This window comes from Grampus griseus (assembly GCF_964374135.1).
Source record: "Grampus griseus genome assembly, chromosome: 1".
NCBI lineage: Eukaryota > Metazoa > Chordata > Mammalia > Artiodactyla > Delphinidae > Grampus > Grampus griseus.
Window position 1 is genome coordinate 144,898,722 of NC_139017.1, and position 20,700 is coordinate 144,919,421.

General features: G+C 44.6%; 3 protein-coding genes across 6 annotated transcripts in view; 2 read left to right on the forward strand and 1 right to left on the reverse strand.

Moving 5' to 3' along the window:
* The window catches only part of EFCAB14 (EF-hand calcium binding domain 14), a 37,492-nt gene extending 24,222 nt beyond the window's left edge, over nt 1–13,270 (forward strand). The window contains exons 6-11 of one of the 2 annotated variants that reach the window (XM_082654062.1): nt 602–706; nt 1,741–1,932; nt 3,598–3,684; nt 6,099–6,210; nt 7,260–7,385; nt 9,848–13,270. In XM_082654062.1, the coding sequence (XP_082510188.1) occupies nt 602–706; nt 1,741–1,932; nt 3,598–3,684; nt 6,099–6,210; nt 7,260–7,385; nt 9,848–10,023 (798 nt within the window). In that variant the 3' untranslated portion in view covers nt 10,024–13,270. The remainder of the gene's footprint in view (nt 1–601; nt 707–1,740; nt 1,933–3,597; nt 3,685–6,098; nt 6,211–7,259; nt 7,386–9,847) is intronic. The other variant, XM_082654063.1, reaches the window with a different exon arrangement.
* A 1,827-nt stretch (nt 13,271–15,097) lies between these two features.
* TEX38 (testis expressed 38) lies at nt 15,098–16,379 on the reverse strand (the record flags this gene model as incomplete). The annotated part of the gene is made up of 2 exons (XM_082668621.1): nt 15,098–15,705; nt 16,343–16,379. The coding sequence occupies 2 exons, from the start codon at nt 16,377–16,379 to the stop codon at nt 15,098–15,100; spliced, it is 645 nt and encodes a 214-aa protein (XP_082524747.1).
* A 3,980-nt stretch (nt 16,380–20,359) lies between these two features.
* The window catches only part of ATPAF1 (ATP synthase mitochondrial F1 complex assembly factor 1), a gene marked incomplete at its 5' end in the record, with an annotated part of 38,724 nt that continues 38,383 nt past the window's right edge, over nt 20,360–20,700 (forward strand). For all 3 annotated transcript variants that reach the window (XM_082655517.1, XM_082655519.1, XM_082655518.1), the window contains one exon: nt 20,360–20,691. In XM_082655517.1, the coding sequence (XP_082511643.1) occupies nt 20,360–20,691 (332 nt within the window). The remainder of the gene's footprint in view (nt 20,692–20,700) is intronic.

Consider the following 20,700-nt stretch of genomic DNA (forward strand, 5'->3'; position numbering starts at 1 on the left):
ATATAAGCATGTTATACTTCAGTCGCCGCCAGGAGAGACTTGAGCAGTGGGAAGGGGATGAGAAAGGAAGGGTAACCCTCATAACTCTTGGCATGTGCTGTACAAACTGAGAAGCTAATAATGTGCACGGTTGGTTACTGTGCTCAGTGCCCAAAGCCAGTGGTTCCTTGACTGGCTGTTCTTTGAATGTATAAAGCTCTTTAGTCCTGGGGAAACAATGACACTAACCAGGTTCAGACTGAGTTGGTCCTGGGAGATACAGTGGTTGTATAGTTTCTCTGGGAGTACAGGTGACAGGGAGAGGAGGCCTGGTTTCTAGGGAGTTCATTCCATTCAGAGACTGAGAAACAGAGGACCTCAGTTCCCTGACGCAGTCTGGGTGCTGCTGATCCAGTCCAGGCTTTAGGCTGGGGATCCCAGAAGTACCTGGTGCCCTCAGGCCTAGCACAGGATTGGTCATACCAAGGCTCCTGGGAAATAGTTGTTGATTAATCTGTGGATGCCACCTGTGAGAAGCTGGAATGTTCCAGGACCGTCCCTGATGGATAAGCAAACTTAGTTATTACTTATTGCCTGTACCAACCTTCATTCCTGTTCACAGAATCAGCACACCTTAAAGGAAACCAGTGGAAGCAACCAGATCATTCCATCACCGTCAGCTACATCTGAACTTGACAGTAAAACCCACAGTGAGAATTTGAAACAGGTACTTTTGTCTCTGGCTTAACTCCCTATGACCATTGAACTCTGGAGGCGGCCTGAGTAGCGTAGGCTCCATGTTGCGATCCCTGAGCAGGCATCTCGTGCACACGTTTGCCTGCCTGAGAGCTGAGCAGAGTTGGGGGGGGTGTGGCTCTGTCAGGGAGCCAGCGTGCTGCCTGTGTCTTCCTTGGCAGTCTGCTTTTTCTCCCTGCATGTCGATCAGTGGAGTAAATTCCTTTTCACATCTTGAAAGTCATAAAGTGACCAGATTATCCTGAAACTGTTTTTGAACAGTTTTTGAATAGCAATCTGGGCAAGTTAAAGATGGATGGATAGCAGATTAATTCAAAGTGATGGCTGTTTGGGGTCACAGTAAGTACTAAGAACATTAGAAAGCATATCCTGGAAAATCAAGATCTTCTAAAGACCAGAGGAGGGAAAAGGATGAGTTCAGAATCACATTAAAAAGAATAAAAGAAATCTTCACTGCGAAGAATTCCTGTCCTGAATTTAATGCCCTTTAAAGCCTATAATCATCATTCCTTTCTAAATAATCAGTACTGGAGAATGTCAAAAATAATTGAATCTTGTACTAAATAATGCACTACCTGTTATGGTTTTGCTACATGAGCCAATTCAGTAATTGGTATTGTTTCTACGGTAGTTTTGTTCTGACAAATTAGGTTACTGAGCGTTTCAGTCAATAACCCAGCAGGCTTTCTCGCCAGCAGGTGAGGTAAACATTGGGAAATCAATTCTCAAGCTCTCAGCTTTCTGGGACCAGAGAGTGAATCATGTTGGTAGTCTCTTCCCTCTTTCCCCCTCCTGTCTAACTGAGGTCAGACAATTCCAGAGGGAGTAAACTGGGAGCAGTTCAGAGTGGAGGGACAAAACAGAGACTGACAATCAATGGTCAAGAGCAGGAAAAGGAGTTTACTTCAATAAGTTGACATAATAATGGTTGTTCAGTGCTGCTGGCCTGCTTGTCTAGTACATGTCTTTAGCTGGATTCCACAACTTGATTTATTTCCACTCCAGGATATCCTGTACCTCCACAACTTTTTAGAGGAGGTAAACAGTGCCCTAGTGGGGTACCAGAGAGAGAATGATCTTAAACTCAAGGGGATGAATGAGACAGTCAGTAATCTTACCCAGAGAGTCAACTTGATAGAAAGAGATCTGATTGCTATGAGCAAGGTAGAAAAGCGAGCGAACCTGTCCTTCAGCATGGTAAGCCTCTTCACGTCTTTTGTGACATGTTCTGTGTTGCAGTGTGTTTTGTCTGTACATGGATGACATTCCACAACCTTTTCAGACCACGACTTCTAGGACACTTGAGAGGCTCCACGTTTGTGTTATGCTTAATCCTTGTCTCCTTTAATCCTTACACTAGCTGTGTGATGTGAATGGCACAGACAATGTCAGTCCTGATTTGGGAGGGAGATGTAGAGAGGTTCAGTTGCTTGCCAAGGCCTCACCACAAGTAGTTGGCAGAGACGACAAGCTTCCTTTTATGTTGCCAGTGACTCATCTGGTAGGGAAGCTCTGGCACATATTTCCAAGGGAGGTCTTCTTGATCTTTACTTTTTTAATTTATTAAGGATGGGAACAATGACAGTGACAATAACTAGAGAATCTTTTGTCATTTCCTTAAGCCCAGACTCGGCTTTCAGACTTGTCCTGTTTCATGGGCATATGAGGGGGATCCCCTTGCAGATAATGTCAGGAAAGCTATTTAAGACAAATCAGTCAGACCAGCTCCTCCCCTTAAGAGATCATTGAGTCTGCCCTCTCATTTTACATAAGAGGAACCTGAATGACGTACTAAGTCACTGATGCTGACAGACCGTATGGTTTACTGGTTTTCATGTTATTGCAAATAAGATGTGGTGGTTGTTTCTTTTAATCACCTTTCACATATGCATTGTTCTAGAATCCACGTGGGTCATTTTTTAATAGCTGCGAGCCCCACTCTTAAAGATTTCCCACAGCCAAGACATAGGCATATAGAAATGGAAACCAAATACAGGAGATTGTATAAATTGTATAAGTCAAGTAACTGTATAAATTGTGTAAATCAAGTAACTGCCAAAGCTAGAAGCAAGCAAGCCTACAAGTAAAGTCAAGCCCTGGCACATAGGAAGCAGCCTTTGAACTGGCTCTGCTACAGTGGAGCCCTGGCAAGTGGCCCGGCCTTGGCTTTGAGGGTAGAGTAGGAGGACCTGCTCCTCTTCCTCCTTTACAGGGGTGTGTGATTTACTACAAAGCTGTGAAGATCAAAGGAGCCTCCTCATTTTTAAAAGCCTTTTTGAACTTAGCTAAACTGAGTACAGTAGAGGCTAGGAATTTTGGATGATTTGATGAGTATTAGGTCTTGAAGGTTGGTTTTCAAGGCTTATAGTGAAAACTCACCAGCCCCAAAGCTCTCCATACTGTCCCTCCTCTCCTCACCCTATTTTTTTTCCAGAAGAGGAAATTGCTAATAGTGCCATCTGTCCTACTGTTTCTTCCAGCTGCATCATACCCAGCATGGTTTTGGGTAGAAGTCCTCTCGCCTTTTATACTTCAAAGTTTTAAAGTTTGTGACAGAAACTAGAAGCACCAGTTTCAGCTTTGTCTCTCTGAGGCCTTTCTCCCTCTCTCCTCTCATTCTCCTGCTGGTTTTCTGTTGAAAGTGTTCTGAGACCCTTCATTTATTTATTGTTTTAAAATTTTTATTGGAATATAGTTGATTTACAACGTTGTGTTAGTTTCAGGTGTACAGCATAGTGAATCAGTTGTATATCGAGACCCTTTAAATAAGTTTGGCCAGTTTGTTTTTAAAATGCTGGATGTTGTTTAAGTTTTAATGTTTTCCTTTAATCTTCTCTTGTTTTGTTCCTTTTACCCTTTAAGATGAATGATAGAGCTGCCACTCTGAAGAGAGAGTCTTTGCATCAAGTGACCAACAGAACAGAGTCAGTAAAATCCCAGAGCATAAAGGTAAATAATAGGAGGCTTTCTCTGAAGTAAGAATAAATGCATGAGCACCTGCTTCTTTCTCAAAGGGAGCACTTTGGTCTTTTTTTGAAACTTCAAGACAAAGTAATTAGTAAATTAGTATATTTGTAAATAAGCAAGTACTTTATCAGGAACCTGCCCCTTGCTCAGCTCTTTGCTAGGAGCTGGTGTGACCACAGTGAGCAGTGTAGACACGTGACACCTGTTCTGGTGGAGCTCGAAGTCCATCAGCCAGAAGATCGTTAACACATAATTGAGCAGATAATCACGAGTATGATAAGTGCTACAAAGGAAAGGTATAGGGTATAACAGTGCTAACAGAGAACAGGAAGGCTTCCCTAAGGAAGTGACTTTTAAGCTAAGACAGTAAGTTATCTGTACTAATGATGAGAGGCATAGATAATCTAAAAATGGTGTCTAAACTAAAAATTATTTCTTATTTTTAAAATTACAGACTCTTGGGGGGTGGAAGGGGGAAAAGAAAGATTGCAGCCTCAGTACATACATAGTCTCTTTAAGCTTCAGCCTGTTCCCTTCACCTTGTACCTTCCCTTTTTTTGTTCTTCCCAGACATATTGTCAAGATAAGACAAGTAGTCTGTGATGTTGCTTTGTTATCCCAGGAAAGAAAGTTTGTTTTCAGCATTCTCTGTGATTAGAGTACTGTTTAATATTATAAGATCTTGGCTAAAATAAAGGAAAAGCCAGAAAGATTGTGACTGAGTGACTAAAATATCATTTCAGATGCACATTGCATTCGATGAGCTCAAGGATGGGGTTCACAGGAAATGAACTTGGAAATGAACCACATATGTCAGGCAGTTTTCAATGTAATGCTTTGCATCTAGACTTGTTCTTCCTTAACAGTTTTGTATTGTCTGGATAAAAATCACATACATTAAGATTTTAGTGCTTTATAAGCTAGGCTTTTGTTGAGTTTTCTAACTGCTGCTACCCCAAAAAAATTTTATATTCACCTAGAGAATGACAAGAAAAATTTAAGATCCAGATAAAAATGTTCAAGCACAAAAAAAGTAATGGGTGGTTACTATTGGAAAATAATAGTGATTTCAGCAACAGTTCAGATTTTGACAGTAAATATCAGAATAAAATAGAGCTAGTACACATTTTTGCCTGAATTTTTTGGCTTTACTTTCTGACACTTTGTGTTTTTAACTCTTACCCCAATGTATTAGTCCCTTTGTCCTACCTCATCTAAGTGTCCAAAAGAAATGTAATTTCTCCTTGCCATAAATTATTCAAGCATTTAGTACCTAGTTTTAGCTATATACATCCATATTTTAGCTCCCTAAATAAACTAAGTGTGATCTACTGTACAGTAACTGTTAGGGTAGAATAAGGATAGGAGAGAAATAAGTAAATAAATATTGAATAAAAGAAATGTGTAATGGTCGATATTCTAACTAAACATGGACTCAGGACCTTTCACACTAGCCTATGCAGTTAGAAACTGACCTCACAGAAACCAGACTTCTCTCTTTTTATAATTAATTGTATTTTTTATATGCTACTATATCATCTGGGAATGAGACAGGGTAGGGGAAAAAAATTTTTTTAAAGATACAAGTAAGGCCTCGAATTAGAAATATTATAGCTCCCTGATCAGCTTGGTGCTTTGTGACCACCTAGAGGGGTGGGATAGGGAGGGTGGGAGGGAGGGAGACACAAGAGGGAAAAGATATGGGGATATATGTATATGTATAACGGATTCACTTTGTTATAAAGCAGAAACTAAGACACCATTGTAAAGCAATTATACTCCAATAAAGATGTTAAAAAATAAACAAATAAATGAATGAAGAACAGGAAAAAAAATATTGTAGCTCCCTTATGTTCCTAACAGTTCTGCCACCAGTTGAATCATTACCATGGTGGCAGAGAAGGAAGATCAGGGGGAATACTTGTGGTTTGGTTGCTTTTTTTTTTTTTAAGATGATAAAAGCATAAAACTGCCTAAACTGATCTAGTCACAAGGTGAAGTAAGCTATTCAGGAAAATTAGTTAGTGTGAAATAGTACCTAGAAAACAATATCCTACCCATTTAGGAAATGGGTATCACAACAGCACCTGAGCAAGTATATGTTTCCTTTACTGCTGACACATGCTTGCCTTCCCCGTCCGCCAAATGCACACAGTGAATCAGATCATCTGTAGCATAATGTTCCCTGATGGTCTAGGCTCAAATCCAGCCAGGCCCTAATCAACACTGAGTACTGAAGATATCTCTAGTAATTGTTGATTCATTCCTTCATTGCCTTCAGAGGAAGCCTACTTGGGGTCAAGCACTACAGGCTAAATAGGCTCTGGGTATATCATGAAGAATCAGTTGAGGTCTTCCTTCCGCCTTAAACCTTCTGTGATCTTTGTTTTGGACAGAAAGAAGATAGTTCAGATTCTCAGGTATCCAAGCTCAGAGAGAAACTGCAGCTGATCAGTGCTCTCACAAACAAACCTGAGAGCAGCAGGCCTCCAGAGACTGCCGATGAAGGTGAGATATTCAGGGTTGGCTTCTGAATATTTCACGCAGGCTTGGGCAGCTCGCCTCCCACACAGAGAGTGGGGAAAGGTGTTCCAGCAGGACTGATGGCACTGAGTGAGTGATGCCTGAGCGCACTGAGATGAAGCTGCTACACTTTGCTTTCATTTACAAAAAGCCCATTTTGCACATGATTTGTACTCCAGTCTATTAAGGGAAAAATGGGTAGTGTTTAGCTGGAAATAGACTTCTCCATGCTGTCTGCATCCAATTATAGGCAAAAACATTACTGCCGTAGCATGTATTAAACCAGCCCTAAATGTTGTTTACGGGAGTCTTCATTTCTGTAAATGCATAAAAATTTACTTAAAAATAAATATTAGTCCTTGTAAAAAACCATTAACAAATAACAATGGGATCATTGGGTTGGAAGGGCCTTTGGCTTTAGTCAGGGACATAACCTAATCAGTATTAGCAGGTGCGTTAACCTCTGCTGGTACTGCTCTATGAAGATGTAACCACGGCATTATATTATGTTGGTTTTGACCCCTACCCTCCCACAAGTATTTTTCATTTTGGGGAAAGCAATACAACTTCTCTTATTCTCTCTTAAGTGAGAGACAAAGTACAGTGGGAGGCCTTGCCCTAACACTGTGCTACATAATCGTATGTTAGCACTCTTTCAGCACCAGCTGGTCTGGTGGCAGATACCCCCAGATCGGGCTCATAGCACAGCTCCTAGGATGTCAAATACCCAATGCTTTTCTCACTTGCAGCTTGAACTCTCAACCTCTAAACATGTGGAATGCTAACTTGTACTATAAGAGCAACCAGTGGGACCACGGCTTCAAACCTTAATGTTACATAATATTGATTGATCTTCACTTATCCACAAAACATCTCAATTTGTATCTTTAACTTCATGTAGTCACTATGCTACTTAATTCTCAGCTGTTTCTCTTAAATTAAGTAATATGAATTTGCCCTAAAAGGTTAGGACCTTCAATACTGGTTTTATTTGGTGTCACATTAGTAATCTAAAACTGTATTGTTTGTTACAGAGCAAGTTCAGAGTTTCACATCAAAGCCATCAGCATTGCCAAAATTCCCACGGTCTCTTGGAGGCCAGACTGAGAAAGCTGCTCAGCTAAGGCCTGTCTCCCTACCAGGAATTTCTAGCATCGAAGGTAAATTTTTATATTATGGAGTGATAGAGAAAATGCTCAAAGTTATAACTTTCTGACTTTTTAAACTTGTAAGATAAAGAATGATAGCTAACATTGATTGAGCACTTCCTATAGGCCAGATACTTGATATACATTATATCATATAATCCTGATAACAGTCCTGGGACCATCAATATTCATGTATTATACCCATTTTACTGATAGGGAAACTACCTAAGTCCACATAGCAAACGATTGAGGCAAAATTCACACCAAGGCAGTTTGACGCTGAAGTTTGCACTCTTAACCACATTGCACTATATTATCTCTCTATGAATGTTTTTTAGAGTCTTCTTCATTCATTCGATGAGTGCCTGGTTAGACCCAGTGTAAGCAGTAAGAATACAGTGTAAGAATCATTCTCACTTTCTTCATGGATATAACAGTCTAGTGGAGAAGACAAGCAAGCAAACACAATACTGTGAGATTAGCAAAATAAAGTAAAAGTTGACCCTTTTTGTCAGAGCCCTCCAAAAATGAGGGGTCCTTTGGCTGAAAATCAGCAAGAAAAACTTTAGTAGGAAGGATATGATTCACAGAGAAATGTGCTTGCCTTGCTTCCAACAGTGTGTGTTCCATCCCTCTTCGTGGTGTTTGGTCTCCTGTTTTTGCACTTGCTAACTGCCTGAAAAATCACCCATTCCTGTCACCCTATCTCTGCCTGGCTCTTCACCTCAGTTTAGATACCTTTCCACCAGGAAACATTTTCTTACCTCCCAGGACTGGATTAGGCTTCTCCTGTGTATGCACTCATAATATCTTACATTTGCACGTGTCACTCCATTGTAATTTCCTGGGGACCTATAACATTTAACTTCAGTCCCAGCCCCTAGCCTAGTGCCTGGTACATGTGAATATTTGTTAAGTGAATGAGTTGTCTACAGGCTACAATTAATGCTTTTAAAGCATAGAGGCTTAAATTTATATTGTCATTTAAATGCAATTACTTTTTTCCCTGTCCCCAATTTTTCTTTTCTGTTTTCTGGAGAGACAAGAGAGTGTTAAGTTGTGTTTATTGGCAACATAAGTTGCCTCCTCCTACTCTTCATTATTACATCAAGAATTGATGAGAATAAAAAGAGGAAAGACTGTTAGAGCAGATTAAGAAATAGCCAATTTAACATTTATACTTTAATCCCTAACGGAGACCTTACACACTTTTGAATGACTACATTTTATAAATGACCTGAGGCACCAATGAGATTTTTATTTGAATACTGCTATAGAGTACATAGCATGCTCTAAAACTCATGCCCCATGTACACACACACAAACATTTTCCAGCTAGCCACTTGGTGGCAGGCATTGGGAACAAGTGTCTCACTGCTTTTCTGGCTTTTCGGAGAGCTTTTGAGACTTCAGCTGCTTTGTTGGAGCTGTCTTAGGACTAAAAGTAGGGACTTACCCAAAAGCTTGTCTACAAAATTGCTTGACAGTACTGTCCTCTGGTATTAGAGACTGAATCCACTAAGTCATTCAGTGGGGACACATCCAAGCCCTTTTTAGACGTGTAAACAAGCAGCCCTCCTAGGTATTTATTATAGGGCCCTCTCTTGGGTCGGGGAGGGGGTCAGTCTCCAAGAGAGAACAGTTACACCCTGTTATCCCCCTGCCCCCACCCCTGGCAACCACTAATCTCTCAACCACTGTCTCTTTGGATTTACCTGTTCTGGGTGTTTCATATAAGTGGAATCATAATACGTGGTCTTATGTATGCTTCTTTCTTTCAATATGCTCCTTTCACTTAGCATAATGTTTTCAAGGTTGGCATGCAGCAATATTTCATTCCTTTTTATGACTGAATAATATTCTATCCTACGGATATACTGCATTTTGTTAAGCCTTTCATTAGTTGATGGACATTTATTTGGGTTGGTTCCACTTTTTGACTATTAGGAACAATGAAGCTATGAACATACGTATACAACTTTTTGTGTAGACAACATGTTTTCATTTCTCTTGAGTATATACCCTAGGAATGGAATTGCTGGGTTATATAGTAACTGTTGAACTGACAATATGCCGTACGTAGTCTGTTTTATAGGCTATCAGAGCTCCTATCAGTTAGCTCTTAAGGCTTCTACAGTCCTTTCCACCCCTTCAACGTAAGAATAAAATCTGGAAAATCTAAAAGAAAGGCCCTGAACAGAGAGAAAGCCAGTCCATTCACTTCTCCTGTGATTATCTGTCACTGATTCTATTTTGGGACGATAGTACCCTACAGTGTTCCTCTCATTCTTAAAGGATCAAGAATTAGTCTTTCAGATTTAGTGAGATCTTAAACTTTACCTTTTGGGAACAAAGTCTGCAAAGTAGCTTTTCTTTCAGTGCTTAAAATTCTGTTGAGACTACTTTTTAAACTGTTAACTAAATTTAGTTATATGTATAGACATATACATTTTTTTGTAATTCCTTTTTAACAGATCTTCAGGATTTATTCCATAAGACTGGGCAGGATGTGGATGGGAAGCTGACCTACCAGGAAATCTGGGACTCCTTACATTCTGCTGTGCCAGAACCAGAGCGTTTGAGGGAGTTTGATTCTGATGGAGACGGAAGATACTCATTCCTGGAGCTAAGAGCAGCTTTAGGTGTCTAGCCTCATCAGGCTTACTTTAAAAATGGATGTATGCCCTGGACTACCTAATATCTACTCAGCTAACAAAAACAACCCTTCTACCTACCCATCAATCCTCCAGTCCTCCAAACTACAGTAGCAGACACATTGCCACCTTTTAACTTGTTTGAAAAAGCTATGTAAAAGTTATTTTTTTAAAAAAGACCATTTTACTTATAATATGATATTCAGAAATCTATGATTTCCTTAAACCAGTAGGATCTTAATTTTAAAATTGCCAGAAGAAAAGTCAAGCCCTCTTTTTTTCTCTTTCCTTTTTTTTTGAGGGGAGGAGACCTTATCTTTTAAAACTGGAAAATGTGTATATAGAGAGAATAAGCCACCTTTTATATTTCGCATAAATTTGCCTTAAATTAGCTGCACTTTATACAGACTCAGAAAATGTCTTTGCTTTAACAGACAGACCTTTTCTGTTTGTAAATATTTAAAATGAAAGAAAGAGTTGTGCATATTTTGTGGGAAGTAGGAAGAATGGTTTGAAACAGGACGTGAACAAATGACTTGCTGTTAAAAATTGCTAATCTGATCTGGTAGCAGCTTGAAGCTGTGTCCCCATCTCCTTAAGACATCCTCTTTGGGTGCTGCCATGGGGTTTGGCCTGGTGCTGGGGGAGTAGATTTAGGGAGTGGACACTGGGGACGGTGCTGCCTCCAGGCTCAGGATTCTGGCTCTTTGGTCTATCCTCTCAGCTCCTCCCAACCTGTGAACCAGAGAAGTCTTGTTGGGGATTTTCTCTCTTTTAATCCTGTTTCAGGATTTATGAGCATAAAAAGTTATCCAGTGGGAGCTACATTTCCTCCCTGAGTGAACTAGATTATCTTCCCCCACGCACCCACTCGAGTCTACCTTTAAGCCGTAGCTGACTTTCACTTCTGATACTGTCTCCATTCTGAATGGCAGGGCTGCAGTCCTTCGGCCACTGTCTCAGCCTGGCTACTCAGGAACTATAGAGGAAAGCTCTGCCTCTAATTTTGATCCAGGAAACTTCTTGAGATTTTACCTGGGGCCTAACCAAGAACCTACTATGTTCTTCTGTGGGCTAAGGCCAAAAAGGTTGTGAAATGAAACACCTGAAATCATATTAGGTTTCCTGACAATTACAGCTCAGAAATAGCTAGAGGCTTTCTGTCCAGAGGATGCCAAACATGGCAGGCAGGCCTAGGGCGGGGGGCTTCACGTTATGGCAGCAAATCTAATACAAGCAAGTGCAGTACTTCTCCCATTAAATGCTTCTGTAGCCCTGCTACTAAAGGTCCCTGAACTGGAAGGAATTATTCCTCCATGTCACCTCTGTGTGTGCTGTGTTGATCTTAGAAGCAATCTTCAGGCAACACAAAAGGAAACCTGCAAAACTTAACTGTGCTGTAGGCCAAGTCAGGGAGAAACTGGAGAAGCTTTCAGACTTCTCTAGTAAAGCTTGTTTCCATTTTAACTTTGTCCAAGTTGCCCGTTAGCCATGGATGTGGTGGAGCACCCTTAAATATTTAAGGGCTGTTTTTTTTCTTTATATGATGTTCAGGTCGGTGTTGGCTAACCTTGGGTTTTTTTTCTAGAAATATTAAAATTTAGTTGAAGTAGGATGAAGTCTTTTCCCATGAATGTGTCTGCTTACCTCATTATGGCTTACGCTTCTCGCTCTATTTCTCTCAAACAATTCCTTTGCCTACCTATGCTATTTTACTTTCTTGGAAAGGTTTAAATATAGTATAAAATTAGCCTGGCACTTTAGGTAACTTGAAGATAACTTACTCTTCTGGCTGCCTTTCATGCCCCCCCCTTTTTAATATATATACCCTTGCAGATTTTGTAACAACCAAATAAAATTCTAGCAATAAATTGAATTATACTGCTATATTTATATGTACTGTACCATAAATAGTATGTCTGTACCTGGAAGGTATTTTTTTGAGAACTGATTTATATGAAGTATACTTGAGGGTAATGTAGCTTGTCCTTTTTAGTTTCAAATTCTTATTCATAGGCAAATAGTTGGAGGACACCTTAACTCTTCGTATATACTTTTCTTTTGCATCAGCTGTGCTTTTTAGTTTAGCCTCCATTCTTCCCACCTGAAGCTTGTCCGCCACCTACCATCATCCCTGAGCCAGCTGGATGGTTCCATCCTCTCCCCACCAGATTTGGCAGAGGTGTTCCTGCTGCACCCTCAGACCTGCGAGTACCCTTGCCACACCGCCTGGGAAGGTGCCATATCTCCCAGGCAGAACTAGGACATCTTGAACTCCTTTGTTCTAAGTTGAGCGTATTCATTGGCTTAAAAAAAGAATTCTCATAAGCCTTTATCATTACTAATTTGGGATTTTTATTTGAAAGTTGTCTTAACTTATCCAGCCTATGATTTGTGTCGATCTCTAATCAAGCCTCACCTACCACACCTCAGCCCTCAGCTAGGTAGTAGTAGTGAGTTTGGTTTTGGTTTTCGTTTCAAATGCTTTTACCTTTGCACTCCGGCAGCTCCTCCTGCTGCTTTCCTGAGTTACCCAAAGCATGTCTTCTTGGTCCTGTTTTTCTTTCGCCTTTTATCTGGTATAATGTTTACCTAGAGAGCCTCCCCCATAAATCAGAGAGGCAATATATTATAGGAAGAGAAGAACCAAAAGAAGAGAGAACCTGGCTTAGGGATGACTGTAGTGTCGTCTTAAAGGCCGAGAAGGGCCTGGCTCTTAGGATTGTGTCTGATACAGCACAGCTGAAGAGTGGACACCCTTCACCTGCTGCTGGTTTCTTTCCCTTCCTTTGGCGTTCCCCCTCACGTTATATCTCTGGCCGTAACCACATCTGCACGCCCCCACGCCCCCCATGTTGGTCCTACCGGTCACAGTTGAAGATTTTGACTGTGATAGGCTCATACTCATATGGCCTGCTGTTGACTTGTTTTTAGTAACAGCTTTTGTTTGCTACACCTCATTGGCTTGCTTACCAACGCCAGTTTGATATGGTCCCCTCTTTCATATCCAAACCAGAAAACATTTGGGTATTCCTGAGACTTTATAGAGCGTGTACTGTTTGTTATACGAACCTAACCTACCTTGTTGTTTTCTCATATTAAGAAATGTAAATCTACTTTGCTTAAGTGGAGCTATTTTGGTAATGTTTAAGCAATTTTGGTTCTGTTTAGGGAGGGAATTCAAGATTTCCATCACTTGATTTGGGCTTTGCTAATTTAATATCAGTAATAAAACAATTTTAATTTAAATAAAACATTTCTTTTTTCTCTCGCTGTGTCTGTGATTAAAGGCTTGCCCCTCCATCCTCCCAATTACTAAGAAAAAAATCTGCTTTGATCCGTATTTTTTTGGACTCCTTCCTTCTTTTGAATGCAAAGCCTAACAGATGGTGGACAGAAAGTAACGTTGAAGAATCTGCCTGAAGATCCGCCCAATTTGGCCTGAAGAAATGAAGGCTGTTTTGGCATGTGCAGGGTGGGAAGGGAGCAGGATGAGGGAAGAGTGAGCCCCTGCCTCTGTATCAACCAGAGAAGTTCCACTTACGCCTGTTTTCTATTTTGAGATTCAATATGAGAGCATGTTTACAAGAAATATTCCAATGTCTTTGGAAAAAAAGAAGGAAAAAGGCTTGAAATCCATTTCAAGATAAGGGGTCATATAGGGAGGAGCTGGGCTTTTTTCACACACAGGAAAAAAAAATTTTTAATAGCTTTACATGACCGCTAGATTCTGGGATTGCACACACACACAATCTGGGTGGCCTTTCCTCTCAGGAGGAAAAAAGCTTAGCTCATTTACAAATACGGTAAGATGATTTTCTCATTTCCAAAGTGAAAGGGAAAATTTTATATCCTGGAGCAGAGCTGGGTCTTCTTATCTTTGAACTGGGACCAAATAGCCAGTATTATCTTTGTCTCTCCTTTTAGAATAGTTTCCAGAAGGTACAAAAATTAATATTTGTACACAGTGGAGCTTAACTTTGGGAGAGGCCATGAATCCCCTTGAGAAAGATTAAAAAAAAAATACATTTTTTAGGAGGTTCATTGGCCAGCCCTTCCCCCAAGCCAATCCTTGAACCAAGTTAATTACACACACAATAAATCATTTTCCAAGTGGCTTCAAACAAGACTTCATTAGGGAATGGACACCACGGTATATGGTGGGAAGATCAGGAAATTTGATGCTAGACAGACATAAATTTGAGACCTTGCTCTGTAACATAAAAATGATACTGCAGGGCTTCCCTGGTGGCGCAGTGGTTGAGAGTCCGCCTGCCAATGCAGGGGACACAGGTTTGTGGCCCGGTCCGGGAGGATCCCACATGCCGCGGAGCGGCTGGGCCCGTGAGCCATGGCCGCTGAGCCTGCGCGTCCGGAGCCTGTGCTCCGCAACAGGAGAGGCCACAACAGTGAGAGGCCCGCGTACCACCAAAAAAAAAAAAAAAAAAATGAGACGGCAAATGCCCTTGGAAACTTCATCTGTAAGAAGAGGATTGTGATATCTGTTTGGCAGTGTTCTTGTATTAGAAATAATGTAGACAACCACACAAGAACGCAATACATCTTAGATGTTAACAAAGAATGCAATTCCAGCAGCAGTGCAGTGTGGCTCATGGGTTTCATACTGACTTGGCCACTACCAATCACCATCGTTCATGCATCCTCAGTGGCTGCCACTCTTGTCGCAACTGTGCTTAATGTCCCACAGAATGTCATTCCCTTTGGGTACCTAGCCCAGGGTCTGACATATGGTTTTGTTCTTAAATACTGTCTAGAGGGATGTTGAGCCCATCACAACTACTGGTTCAGCGTGTCTCCCCGCAGCAAGCCCTCAGTTCCCATTGGTATTGGTGAGACTCTGACCTTCAGCTTGGTTTGTGAAGTGCCCCCCTCAGACATTTTCCCTCCTAACAGCAAATGAGACACAAGGGAGTCTTGGACTTTTTTAAATCTTTCATTATGTGACATCTAGATGGGCCCTGGCCTCTGTGTCAGTACCACCTCCCTGAGGTCAGCTCCATTTCCTGCACTGCCCCGATACCTCCAGCTCCCATCCTCAGTGAGAGGAGGCTACACTTCTGAAGCAGACAGCTTGGCATTTAAGCAGTGGTCCCCCTGGGCCAGTGTGGGGAGGGAATGGAAGTGGATGTTCCTTTCAGGACAGGTGGCCAAAGGGTAGGAGACTGAGTGGTTCAGCATCGGGGGTAGGTTACACAGCGAGAGGGCAAAGGGCACCTCCTGAAAAATGGGAATCGGGGGTCGGGAGCTGGCCTGGGGCCGCAGCACCGGGGAAGGTAGGGGCTGCTGTGGGATCAGCTGCACTGCAGGTTGCAGGGGGCTGGGGGCCTCCACCTTGGGGCTGCTGTCTTGAGTAGCATAGCTCCTGCTCTCGGGGATGTCCATCTCCCACGGGTGATCTGAATTCTGGGTGTCAGTCTCGGTCTTGGTGGCATCAGGGGGAGGGCCCATGTTGATGGCCGCGTTCATGCCATAGCGCCGTCGCTTGTTAATCCAGTACAACAGCGGGCTGTAGGTAAATGCGGCTGCTCGCATCACCTCCATCCACTCCCGGGCACGCCTTTCCCGCCGCAGGTTCTTCCTCCAGTGCAGAAAGAGAATGCAGCCGCCGGTTATCACAGAACACAGCCCCAGGAATCCAAAGTACAGTGGCACCCACACTAAGGAAGGCAATAAGAAAAAAAGCAAGCTGGCTGATAGCTGTAGCTTGGGGTCTCAGCTGTTTCTCATTCCTCTGCTTAGCCCTTTCACCAATCGTTCCCTCCACTTAACCACTCTCTCCATTCCTTCCTTTTCTCATTGACTGGCCTCATCATTCTTTTATTCAGTCAAAGCAGGATTTCCAGGGAGTTTAAGAGGCCACCTTTCGCTCTTCACAGATAAGAAAAGCTAGGTCTAGAGGGGCACGACCTGCCCAGGCTTACTCAAGCCTCTGGTTCCCAACCCTGGCCCCGTCTGATCCATCAGAATGAGAAGCCTCACTAAAGGCAAAGCCCATCAAGAGAGTAAAAGTTTACCAGTCGACGGGACACCAATGTCCCATCCCATTCCACCATACCGCTAACCATTCAGCTGTGATGTCCTGGGGTATTTGTGGTACCCCCTCGGGGCTGTCAGAGAGACATGGTCTATGCCCTCAAGAAATCCATAGTTTTCTAGAGGAAACCCTGTCCTAACTCTTAGCATGCTTCCACACAGGCAGCCATCACCCCCACCCATGCAAAAGGTCTTCCCTGAGTGCCCCCAAGCCTAGGGCATAAAGCAGGGGGCAGGGATTTGGGGAGGGAGCACACTTACCACCAGGGAGGCTGAGGTCCTCCCTTTGGGAATCCATAACGTCAAACCTTGGTACCTAGCTGGCCGATGGCTCTGGGGAGAGGGAGTTCACCTACCCATCTGTCTAGCCAATAGGAGTCCCCAGAATTCCCAGACCCCATTGTTCCCTAAAGGTGGTTCACAGAGTTCTGAACACTGAGCATCCAAGGGCGATGCTTGTGAAGTCTAATGGGAGGAACAGACGCCACCAGTGGTGTTTCCTAGGCCTAGTGCGTCTCTACTGCTTCTACCAGGGACTGACCCACCCTCTGAATTGTCGGCCCCCTACCTCTGACCTACAGAGCAGCCCCCAGGAAAGGGCCCTAGATTCCTCGGGGGCTTATTTTGTCCCTAGGCTTTAAGGAACAGTTGATGGATCCCTGGGCAGGGAGCACCCAGAGCAGTGGGCAGCCCTGCCGTCAAGTCTGCTATGACTGACTTGTCAGGAGACAACCCACTCAAGGGAGCTATGTGGTCCTTCCTTGGCTCTTACAATTTCTCTTTTGTTTCATTACCTTCCTTCAATGAGTATTGGCAAGTGCTTCCGGGGCATCAGGCCGAATGGGAGCTCCCCACCATCTGGCCCTACATCTCTTTTCAGCTTCACCTTCCTCCCCATCCTTCACACACCTTTCCCTTCTGACCAGACCCTGCTTAACAGACCCTGCTTATTCACATCTCTGGAGCATTGCTCACACTGCTCCTCCACCTAGGAGTGCCCCTCCCCACTCTCCCCACCACGGAACACCTGCTTATCCTTCAAGGCTCAGCTCAACACCCCCTACTCTGTGACAAAGTTCTTTCAATTGGCTTCCCAGAATCACACCGTCTCCAGTTTGAAGGCACTTTGAGAGTTGTGTAGTCCAACTCCCAGCACATGATTGAGCCCTAGAGGCAGATCTCCCCTACCCAGCACTAATACGTGGGGAATTGCTTGGGTCAGGGACTTGCCCACACCTCCTGAAGCAGCTTCATCCATTTATGGGCAGCTCAGTTAGAAAGCCGTCCCCTAACTAAACCCACGTCAGCCTGCCTGAAGGTTGCACCACTAGGCCTAGCTCAGCTTCTGGGCACCATCTAAGTACTTCCCTCTTTAAGTCCCCAGCGTGGGACTTGGGGCACTAATGAGCACAGATTTCTCTCCAGGTTCCACTTACTCTGGGCTCTACCTCACTGGCTTCTGCTTTTCAGTCTCCTTTGCTAGTTTCTCCTCTTTTCCCTGATCTCTAAATGTCAGGTGCCCGAGGGCTCAGTCCTCAGCCCTCTGTCCACATTCATTCCCTCAGTGATCTCACCCAGACTCATGGCTTTAAATAGCGTATCTACCATATATACACTGTCAACTCTCAACGTTGTACCTCCAGCCCAGACCATTCCTCAGGACTTTAGACTCATACTCCCAAAAGCCTGGCTGACATCCCTCCTTGCCAGTCTGTTATCTCAAACTACCATGTCCAAAACCAAACTCCTGATGGTCCATCTCCAAAACCTACTCCAGCCTCCTCCTCTCTGTAAGTGGCAACTCTCTCCCTCCAGTTGTTCAGGCCAAAAACCTGACAGTCACCCTTGACGCCCTTCATTCTCTCACACCCACGTTCACTCCAGTAGCAAAATCTTTAGGCTTTGCCTTCAAAACATACCCAGGGGCTTCCCTGGTGGCGCAGTGTTTGAGAGTCCGCTTGCCGATGCAGGGGACACGGGTTCGTGCCCCGGTCAGGGAGGATCCCACATGCTGCGGAGCGGCTGGGCCCGTGAGCCATGGCCGCTGAGCCTGCGCGTCCGGAGCCTGTGCTCTGCAACGGGAGAGGCCACGACAGTGAGAGGCCCGCATACCACAAAAAAAAAAAAAAAAAAAAAAACATACCCAGAATCTGACCATTTTTCCATCATCATCACTTTAATACAAGTACCACCCTCTCTCACCTGGTCTCCCTTTAGGGTGATCAACCATCCCTGTTTGCCTGGGACTGAGGGAGTTTCCAGGACATAGGACTTTTGATGCTAAAATCAGGAAAATCCCAGGTAAACTAGGACAAATTAATCACCCTTGGGAGAGCTTGCATCCTTGTCCCCCACGCCCTATATTCCACCAGCAGTCAGAATGAGGCTTTTTAATTTTTTTTATTATAAATTATTTTTATTTCTTTATTTATTTTTGGCTGTGTTGGGTCTTCGTTGCTATGTGCAGGCTTTCTCTAGTTGCTGCAAGTGGGGGCTACTCTTCGTTGCAGTGCATGGGCTTCTCATTGAAGTGGCTTCTCTTGTTGCGGAGCATGGGCTTTAGGTGCGGGCTTCGGTAGCTGTGGCTCATGGGCTCTAGACACAGGCTCAGTAGTTGTGGCACACAGGCTTAGTCACTCCATGACATGTGGGATCTTCCCGGACCAGGGATCGAACCCGTGTCCCCTGCATTGGCAGGCAGATTCTTAACCACTGCACTACCAAGGAGGACCCTCACTCAGATTTAAAACCAAAGTCCTTAACCAAAGCCTACAAAGCCCTGAACGATCAAACTACCCCTCTCCATGCCTCCTTCGCACAATAACCTTCTTGCTGTTCCACAAGCAGGGCAAGCGTGCTCCTGCATCAAGGCCTTTGCACTTGCTATTCCATCTGGAAGGCTCTTCCCCCAGGTATCCACACAGACCATGCCTCATTTCCTTCAGGTCTCTGCTCAACTGGCCCCTTAGCTCTGTCTCTCCTAGCCTGCTTTGTTTTTTCATAACGTGTATTATCACCTAACATTATTTATGTACGTATGTAGGTATGTATACATATTGTGTCTCACCCCACTAGAATGTAAGCTCCATGAATTAATGTAAACAAGGAAATAAATACGTAAGAATTTCAGGTAGCCTTAACTGCTCTGAAGAAAATAAGGTAGTGGGATAAAGAATATAAAGTGATGGGGGTGCATCAAGAAAAGTCCCTTTGAGGTGCTGACTTGTGAACTGAGCCCTAGATGATGAGGAGATAGCCATGTGCAAAGGGAGCAGCCAGTGCAAGGATGCTAAGGCAGGTACAGGCTGGCGCACTTAAAGGACTTGCTAATCTCAGGGTTTACCACACTACTCCCAGCACAGGCCAGGGCCCAAGGCCCATGTCCAAAAGTGCAGGCTGGACTGAGCAGAGTTGAAGGCACTGTCCCTGACCCTAAGAGGTCCATCATTCAAGAGGGGTTTCTATCATGTAAGACCCGACAGGAGGACTTTCATGAGGGCAGACTGATCAGTGCCATCACAGGGGGCCTGCTCCAGGCCTGGCCCTGTGCTGGGCGCAGGTGAGACCAGGTGTTGATGTCACCGTTCTTGACCCCAGGAGTTCACTCACACCTGGTTCAGGGGGTGAAGAAGATGGTGGCATTGGGTGGAGAGACAGCATTCCAGGTATAAAGACTTGTCAAGGACAAATCCAGGTGTCTCTTTGGGGAGAAGCGTAGTTCAGTTTGGCTGGAGTTCAAGGTGGGTGTCAGGAAGCAGAGGAGGAAAAGGCTTCGGAGGCAGCTGGCATCTTTAAAAGAATTCAGCCCTTGGACAAGTCTTGGACAAGTCTCTTAATGATTCTCAGCTTCAGTTTCCTCGTCTATAAAATGGGGATAAAACCTGCCTCACACAGTATGAAGCAAATAGTGTCCTGCACATAGAAACGCTCAATAAAGAGAAGCTGCTACTGTGATTACAGCTGATGAAAGGGCCTTCGATGCTGAAGGATGACTACTCCAGCACGGGCCTAAAGAGTTTAAAAGGGAGCAAGCTCGGTGAGGACCAGTAGGTCCGAGCAGCTTTCAAGAGGAGACTTAACCCGCAAGGGCTGCTGGTCGCAGGCTCGGCGAGAAGGCTGGGCGGGGGCGCTAAAGCTGCAGAGCACGCGGGGCGCGGGCAGGGCCCGGGGCAGGAGCGGCGAACCCCCTGCCTCCCACCGCGCCCTTCACCGGCTCCCGGAACCTTGAGTGCGCGGAACCTCGCTGCTGGAGCGCGGGCGCGGCGGACCCGGAGGGCAATGGAGCGGGCGCGCGGGCCGCGGGCCGAGGCCGAAGTGCCCGGGGAGGAGGAGGAGGAGGAGGCGGGGGCAGCCATGGCTGCCGTGGTGGCGGCAGCGGGTGGCGCGGGCCCGGCCGTCCTGCAGGTGGCCGGTCTCTACCGCGGCCTGTGCGCGGTGCGCAGCCGCGCCCTGGGCCTGGGGCTCGTGTCACCCGCGCAGCTGCGCGTGTTCCCGGTGCGCCGCGGCTCGGGCCGGCCCGCGGGGGGCGTCGAAGGCAGCGGGGTCGGGAAAGAGATCGAGGCTAACCCCTTCTACGACCGCTACCGCGACAAGATCCAGCAGCTGCGCAGGTGCGGACC